This window comes from Tursiops truncatus, chromosome 3 (assembly GCF_011762595.2).
Source record: "Tursiops truncatus isolate mTurTru1 chromosome 3, mTurTru1.mat.Y, whole genome shotgun sequence".
Lineage (NCBI taxonomy): Eukaryota > Metazoa > Chordata > Mammalia > Artiodactyla > Delphinidae > Tursiops > Tursiops truncatus.
Window position 1 is genome coordinate 75175372 of NC_047036.1, and position 8986 is coordinate 75184357.

The 8986-nt window shown below is 31.5% G+C and overlaps 1 protein-coding gene across 13 annotated transcripts in view; it reads right to left on the reverse strand.

Moving 5' to 3' along the window:
* Positions 1-8986, reverse strand: part of ARB2A (ARB2 cotranscriptional regulator A) — a 427234-nt gene that overhangs the window by 251558 nt on the left and 166690 nt on the right. For all 13 annotated transcript variants that reach the window (XM_033853022.2, XM_073802320.1, XM_073802319.1 and 10 more), the window contains one exon: positions 139-357. In XM_033853022.2, the coding sequence (XP_033708913.1) occupies positions 139-357 (219 nt within the window). The remainder of the gene's footprint in view (positions 1-138; positions 358-8986) is intronic.

Below are 8986 nucleotides of genomic sequence, written 5' to 3' on the forward strand. Positions count from 1 at the left end.
AAAGAAAAGGAATGTAAAATTGCTTAGAACAGGTCTGAACATATGGAAGATTTTCAATAAATGTTAGTTGCTGTTGTGGTTTAAAAAAAAAGGAAAAGGAAATAATGAAGGAAAGTAATGATCTTGCTTATTACTTACTCTGATATACAACTGCATCATTTCTTTTTCCCTTTGGGGGTTACGATACTTCTCGTAGAAATCACGTCGCTTCTTTGTTTCTTTAGAGACTTTATCTTTTCTTTCCCGTTTTTCTGCTGGTTCATCTGAACTATCAGAAGATGACTGTACATGTATCTTCGGCTTTTCTACTTCGATATAGTTTTCATTGGGATTCAGTACTATTACTCCATATCCTTCCTGTTTTGAAAGCAAAAAAGGCAGCATAATTTAATATTAGAAATCATTACAATTCATAAAAACGTTCTTAAAATCTCAGTGATTTAATATAGTTACATATTCACTAAAATATTCCTTTATAATATAGTTTTAATTTCTCCAACAGAAAGTGATTTAAAATTATGTATTGTGTGTAGAAATAAGCATAGACTGTCTATAAGATCAAAAAGACATAATTGTAACACATTAAAATAATAAAGCTTAAATTAAAAAAGTACTAGATCTCCAAGAACCCCCAAAATGATTCAAATAAATTATCAAATAGCAAGTACACTTTCAAACCACATTAATATTTATAATACATATTTTGAGAAAATAACCTCTTTGAAATTGAAGTTTACAATTCCAACCACATTTTGCTGGATTTCTGTTCCTTTACAATTGCACTTTAATGAGTATTTTTTATTTGTTTGAACTTAAAAAAAGAATAAGCAATTAAAGAGGAGTAAACAGCCTACAGATTTACAAGTCTTTATTATCAGGAACACAGAATGTCTACCTATGCATACTGGATTCTTTTCACCTCTCTTCTTTCAGGAAGGCACACAAATCACAAAACAAAATAATGTCTTACTGTAATGTATGGAACCAAGTTTTTAATCCTGAAATTTCTTTTATTTTTCAACTACCATAAAAATTTCTCTTTATTAAGAACTAGTACCAGGAAACAAGTTCCAGAATTTAAAATACAGCTTATTGAGCTATTATATTTTTTTTAAAGTTTTAAAAACATGTTTTCCTGTCTGACTTAATTCTAGCAAGGCAAACCTTTCTATAGTTATAATTAAAGAAACTTTTGGCACTTATATTGTAAATGATGGAATAATCTAACCATGAGAAAATAGAGAAGGATAAACAATTACCACTGACAAGCCACACATATTTTTGAAGCTATTTATATCTTGTCTTTTCTATTCAATTCTGTACTGTGGGTGCCCTATTTTGTCTGGTAAAATCTTGTAAGGTCATACTTAAAACATGCGTTATATTATGTTTAAAAAATAAGAGCTCTTAAAAATAAAGCTTAAAAAATTCTCATCCTTACTAAAAAAAAAAAAAAAGTACATACTTTTCCCAAAACTGTAACTGTAGAATCTTCTACATCAAGTTTAAATTTAATTGTTTTTTGCCAAACCAAACATATGATAATTAAAAAAAAAAACTGAGAGCAGTAATACAAGCCAATATTAAGCATAGACTCTATTGTTCTTATTTGTAAATATGCTACATTGCTACACATTGTTGGCTTTTCTAATAGTTGATTTCACAAACTACATACAAACTTCGTTGGGATTGTTTCAGTTTCCCCCCAATCAGTTGATATTATTGTCTAAAACCATGATATGGTTTGGAGATTTTCAAGATCACTGAAGTTCTGATTTTAGTGATAGGGTTGTTAATTAAGATATAGTTGTCTTACACATATGAAAACTACAGAATAATATATACCAAACTGATAAACAAAATACCACATATTCCTCAATATGTGTTTAAATAAAACCTTTCATACCTTGTTCATGAAAGGCTTATAAAACACTTTACAAATTTTTAAATTTAAATGTTCATTAACAAAACACAAGACAAGATCGTTTTTTTAAGTTTCTTAGCTGGTAAGTCAAAGTTTTACCAACAAAAGATATTTTATTTGGTTCTGCTTTATTCTAATCTGTATAGCTATTCAAAAGTCTTGTAATTCATTGTGATCACTGTCAGGTAGACATATTGTCACTCGGTGATTTTCTACAGTTGGACACACTTGACTAGTTATTAAAATCACATTTGAAGGAAGTTCCTACCCCTCTTCCTTGTGCCTCTTACAACTTTTCACGCCCTTCTCAAATTTCAGCTATAACTTCTCCTCCCACCAAAAGTAAGTTAAAGAACACTGTTGCACTCTGCTAAACAGGCTGAAATAGAGGCATTCAGTACACTGCCTCTGGTGTAAGGAACATAGTCAAAAAAGGTCACCATAGGCCAAAAAGAAAATTGCCTCCTTACTAGATTCTCTACCGTGAGTAAGTGGTCTCCTGTCATGTTTCTTCCCTGCCTTCTCTGAGTAAACTGAACTTTACACACACACACACACACACACACACACAGCCTTTCATACTTACAAGAGTTAGGGTTAGCAAGACCAAAACAGAATCTTAGAGTTCTTAGAGATGAAAATAGTGATATATTACATTTTAATGATAATATGAAAAATTTCAAACTCAAGGTAACAAAGTGGGACTTTAATAAATTGATAAAACATGAACATCATCTTTGCACAATGAATAAACTCCAAATAAAGGTAAATTCTTTAGACAAAATTTATAGTCACCAAAAATGAGAAAGCTATCACCCTAGTTTATAATTTAATCACTAGAAATAATATTTGCATAATGCCAGATTTATTTGAGCAGAAGTTTTTACTTTAATTTTTGCAAATCATAGATTGAGAAATTATTGTGCCTACTTGATTTTAAATGAACTATGAAATTTGATATGTCCCATCTAAATAAGTATAAAAACCAGAAACACATAAATCATCAAAGTAGTAGTATTTGTCTAAGTTAACGATTATGTAACTGAAAATTACATGACTCATTTCTCCAATTTTATAAAGACATGATGTCAATTTTTCACCAAGGCATCAACAGATGAAAAATGATTCTATTTTTAAATGACTATATAAATCAATTAAATAATTTTTATCATATAAATTTCAACAATGAATGCTTTTCTTTAAACGTTTGATTTATTCAGAAAATATTTTATCATTTAGATATTTCATCTGCAAATTTAATTAATGGAATAACAATCAAAAAATATTCAGGAACATTTTCTGTGGAAATGAGAGCTAATTTTAATAAATGTCTCTGTTGCAAATTCAATTACCATTCTGTAAAAAACTTAACATTTTTCAAATAAAATTTTCCTGATAATTAATGCAATATTCACAGAGACCATTCATAACCATTTTATGAGTAGGAGAAAGCTGGAGCAACAAAATAAAGTTAACTATCCCACCTAAAGATATGTAGTAAAACTTCATCTGTTCCTCTTTTTCTCTGCCACATGTAAACATTGTCCAAAAAATCCTTTTACATAATAAAGCTACAAAGAGCTTTTCCATGTTAACATTAATATATGTAAACTAAGGAGTCAAAGTAAATAGTCAGAGTAAACAAAGCAGACCACAAACCAGAAGTTAAACTTAACTGTTTTAAATAGAATGATATCAATTTATATCTTAAACAAAGAGAATAAACACCATTTTAAAAATCAATTCTTTCTATCCCAAGTAACTCAATCAGTACACACAGAAATAAGTAAGAGGAGATCCTAGTTTAACCTTTAACAAATGTACCCATAAAGTTTTATAAAACTACTCTATATAACCAGGCGTCAAATATAATATCATAAGAGAACTGTGCACTGCCACTCCAAAGGAGATCTCCATAATTAATGCTTAGAACATTAAACATTTTATATTGAAGTATTTTTAATTTAATTATTCCTTAAGCATGCTAAATTTCTCCTACGATGAAAATTTTGGTCATTTCAAATGTACATGGAAAGTTCTGTTATCTTTACCAAGATAAAGTGATCAAACTGATTATCTAACATTCTACAACTAAATAAATAAAACTTCTGGCATCTTTTGTAATGATTCACCCAAATCAATTCCAATATCCAACATTTCAAGGGACAAAGCATACATAAAGTTGTTAATTAACTCTTATGTTTGATCGCACAGTCTAATAGAAGATCAAGGTGATCAAGAGGACAGATATTGGTAAAAGTAAGCTTTAGCTCTTTAATTTACCTCATCCTATTTTCTACCCTTTTGTAGCTATAACTATAGTTTCATTATTAAACCTGTGTTTATAAGGTATAAACCATGGGATCTTAATCAGAAACTCCCAAAATTTTACTGCTTGACGTAGCATTTTATTCATCACAGTGCTTGCTGTGATTTAAACAGAATACACAGGCCTCTGGGCCTCCTTTACTTTGAAGTCTATAGATGCACTTACTAATAAATAATAGTTCATTTATCATTCAATCAACAAATGATGGCTTAGGTCAGGGGTCTAGAACAGACAGGTGATGCGAAACACAAAGAACCAAAGAGGAAATCTTGCTTAAGAAATTAAATCAGTACAGAAATGCACTTATGGAGAAGATTCTACAAATAGATAAAATTTTAAAATGCCTGGCCAGAAACAGAATGTACTTTTGACCCCAATGAAACCTTGTCAAAACTGAAGATTTATCTAAGTTAATTTGCCTATTAATTACCAATTATAAGGAAATCGGAAAATAGGAGCAAATTCTACATCTTTTCAAATCTCTTGTGGTTGGCTACATAAAAAATCAGCTGAAAGTACTCAGCTCTACATATTAACCTGCCAATACTGCCAAGCCACATGTGACCAAAGAGGTCAGGGGCCAGAGTATAATCCTTTGACCTACGGAACTATCTGTTTTGGTCTTCAGGCAAGGCTCCGTAAGAGATCATTTTACACAGATTTATCAATCACATTTTTCACGTTCAGCATTCTATCTGCTGGGTTTGAAAGAAGATAGGTGCCCATCCTCAAGGGAAATGAAACCCAAAGTGTCTTATCTATAAACTATATCTACTACTGTCCATTCATCTTTTCTGAAAGATGTATGTTGTGTTTCTTCTCATCTTTTTCTCAAGAAGGGTATGTATATGTCACTGTTGCAACATCCTAGGTGCAACAGTGAGATGAGGTCATGACAACCAATCAGAAGTCACTAGTGAAGCGTTAAAGTAAACATAGCTGTTGGAGCTGCAGCTCTGCTTGAAAAATGCCCCCTCCATTATTTCAGCAATTTTCTCAAGACGTGACCTGGGACTGAAACGCCTGAAATGTCACTTGACTCTGTTTTGTGCTTCTTCCCAACTGCATTTAGGTAACAGCACCCTGCTAATATTTTGTAAAATGTCTGTCATGACCATGCTTTGACTTGTAGTTCCCTAAATTCTAATGTTGTGTTCCACGGTATAAAAATACCATAATGTGAACCAACATAGATTACCCAATAAGTTTCCAACTTCAAATAGCTCATCAAGTTAGTCAGTAAAAGAAAACATGCCACAAAAAGTTTTTGGAGGACCACCTGTTGTCTATTATTTTTACATAGCACTTACTCATAAATCATAACACAGGGTAATTAATCAACCTGTCAAAGAGAAGGTCAAAGGTTATATGGTAGAGTCAGAAGGTCATGCATGGGCTGATAGAGGTCAGGGTCACACTGCATTCCTCATTATCAAGTTGGGATGAGAGACGGCCCAAGCAAACAAAAGTGAAAGCAGATGGAGAAGAGAGTGGATAAAAAAAAAAAAGAAAAGAAAATTTCACAAACAAAAAGAAAAGTGAAAGAAGACTGTCTGCTGCTTTCAAGTAGAGAATAGAAGAGAAAAGAAATACACTGAAATGTGCTCAAAGAAGCTCAAGAACATAAAGAAACTACAGTTTCATTAATTAAATAAGTCGAATATAACTTTTCTTGGTCATTGTATTAGTGCATACTAAGCAATATTAGAAAATATATGTTTGCCATCTCTATACCTTCCCTAGCTAGTGTACCGGGATAAATTAAGGTAAATGCAAAGAGTTCCAAAGGATAAAGTACAATTACAAAAAAACTTATTATAAGAGGGTTTTTTCCCCTTTAATATTGTTTCAGCATTATAACACAGATGCAAATAGTTTTAAGCCATAGGATAATTTTTGAGTATGCTACAAAGATATCCACAAACACAAATGCATCATAAAAGTCCTTTTGAATAACAAAACAGTTATAAAATATTCTATTATTACGCTGGCCTGAATTAGATGCAGAATACTGTGCAAAATTAGCTGTCACCCTTTGCTCAAAATCTTTGTTAATCTCATTTTGAATGTTTGCAGCTTTATCAACACATGCATCAATGTCAGCTCCTTGGTTACTGAACCGCTGTAGCTGGAAGAAGATATAATTAAAATGTTTTGGCACAGAAAAGGTGAAATTGTATCTTCCCTTGTTCCCTTAGGAGTCTGTAAAACATGAAGGATATATTGACAAACACACACCCTTGTCTCCGGTTCTGACATCAGGTCAACCAAGTGCTATTTATTTTAAAACATTTACTTTGCACTTACTCACATTATCACCTGCTCTGTTTCTAACTTTTCCTAGGCTTTAGAACGTTATGTTGCTTAAATATCACAAATTTCTTTTCTAATCATCAATATCTTATTTATCAAAGCATTCCATATGTACAATAGCATTATAAAAACATTTACCATTCATTATAAATGGCAGAAATATGGTTTAATACTACAGCATTATGAAATATTTTATATTCTTTGCTTCTCATTCTCATAAAAAGACACAAACATACATTAAACTAAAAGAAGTAACAAGTTACAACTGTTGCCCAGTCAGTGACAGATCAAAATGCCTAAGTGGATACAGGGAACCCTATGGACACACCTCCTTTATTACATGTTCCCAAGCCGACTTGAATGGACAAATTTATCTTATGAAATGTATGTTCTGCATGCTAGCTATGCCTTTATGGTTTAAAGTCTTAAATGTTCTCTTAACTTATTAGCATTATAAAATTGTGTAAATACTGTAGCTATAGATGGTAGGCACATGGTCTTTCAAAATATCACTCTTACCCAATCATATACAATACAAACATATTGTTTTTAAGTTACTCTTAAAACCTGCTTACGAACTGTGGTACATAAATCATTTTATCTTAAAATATGTCACCTTTCTCTTCTATTCCCTCAATTAAAATAGCATGTCTAAAATATTTTTGTTGTTTTTTCAAGAATATATCGGTGCTTTGCTTGTGTTACCGAAGTCCACGTGCAAGCATGAGGACATAATGAAAGATCCCAAGTATTCACTGAGTCAACCATTCTTTAAACACTGATTTTACACAACAAGTATTTAATAAGCAGCTACTATCTACCAAGCACTATGCTAGGTACAGTGCTATACTTATGGTCACCTTTCATTTTAAGATATTTCCACTCAGGAGAAAATTCCAAATAATAATTAAGTACAAATTCCTAAAATTTCTACATGAAGCCATGTTATTCTTCAATAGGAAGAGGAATATGAAAAGAAAAAAAAAAGAAAAAATCATTATAAAATATTTCTAAAGCCAATCTAGCTAGACTTTCAAGGATGAGTAATCATAAATAGTAAGCTGTGTTTGTGTTACGAGTATTATTTAAACTTACTCCATCACAAGGAAAGTGTACCTCTTAGGAATGTGTGTGTGTGTGTGTGTGTGTGTGTGTGTGTTTGTGTGTACATGCACATTGTATATACATCCAGATATTTTAACAAATAAAACCATTTCATAATCTAAGGGAAAATCTTTTAAACACATCTACCTCCTAATAAACAGGTGCAACTGAGTACAGCTATGAATTCCCCTTCCCACACTGACCTATGTCAGAAGATCTTCTCATACTTCTTCTGCTAAATAATTTAATTACTTATGAGTTATGGTTTCTTTGTAACCTTTTAAATGACTAACTCATTAAAATGCAAAAATATGCAAAACATGATGTCACCGGGTCAAACAGCTGTGTTGGTAAAATTATGGCTGTGAATGTCCCCAAGAACATGAAAATATTAATAATTTATGTTGCTCATTAGATGGCAAAAACTCTTTAAACAGATTTAGAGACAGATTAATTTTGTAATCACAAAATGCTACTCTACCTCATGGTAACAAATCTTTCTACCATCTGTGACCCTTTGGTATATATAAAACATATAAAAATTCATAATGGCTTAAAGTTTTTGCATTATAATATGCATATTCAGGAAAAAGTGTCACAAGAACCTGAAATATGGAGGTAAAGGACTTTGTTTTGGGAAAAAAACCCACAACTACCCGCCAACATTAATCACAACTTAATTTTCCTTCAAAGAGACAGGACACAATAATAGCAAATAAGTTATAGTATGAGACAGTCAACAAGTCATACCCCTGCAAACCAACAGGATGCGATAACTGCCTTACTCTGCGTAAAAATAAATGTCACATTATGACTTCAAACCTTGGGCATAAACTTCTCATAGAATGACAAGAAGTGATGAAATTATGTAAACAAAATACTATCATTTTCAAAGTTTCAAATGTCTCATGCCTGTGTTTCAGAGTATCAGGATGGTGCTGAAAGCAGAGGGTAGGAAAAAGATTTCCCCAACTATCAGTTGTTTTTAGACACAAAATGTTTTTAGTTTAAAAACATATGCCTTAATTGTCAAATCTGTGCTTTTTAGTCAGGAAACTAGCTTCCTAACGATCATGTTTTTCTGTCTCTTAAGCAATTTAAACATCAAATTCATTATTTACTACTGTAAATTATAGAAATGTGTTCATCTAGTATCAGCCAGCAGCAACAGAATTACTTTCATGTGCACTTAGTAATGTTATTTACATTAATAATCTATCATGGGCAAAAATTAATGAATAGACAGTACTGACATGTGGTCTTTTAAAAACACAATGATTAGGTAATCCTAATTTTAAAATTCCATTTTTTAATTC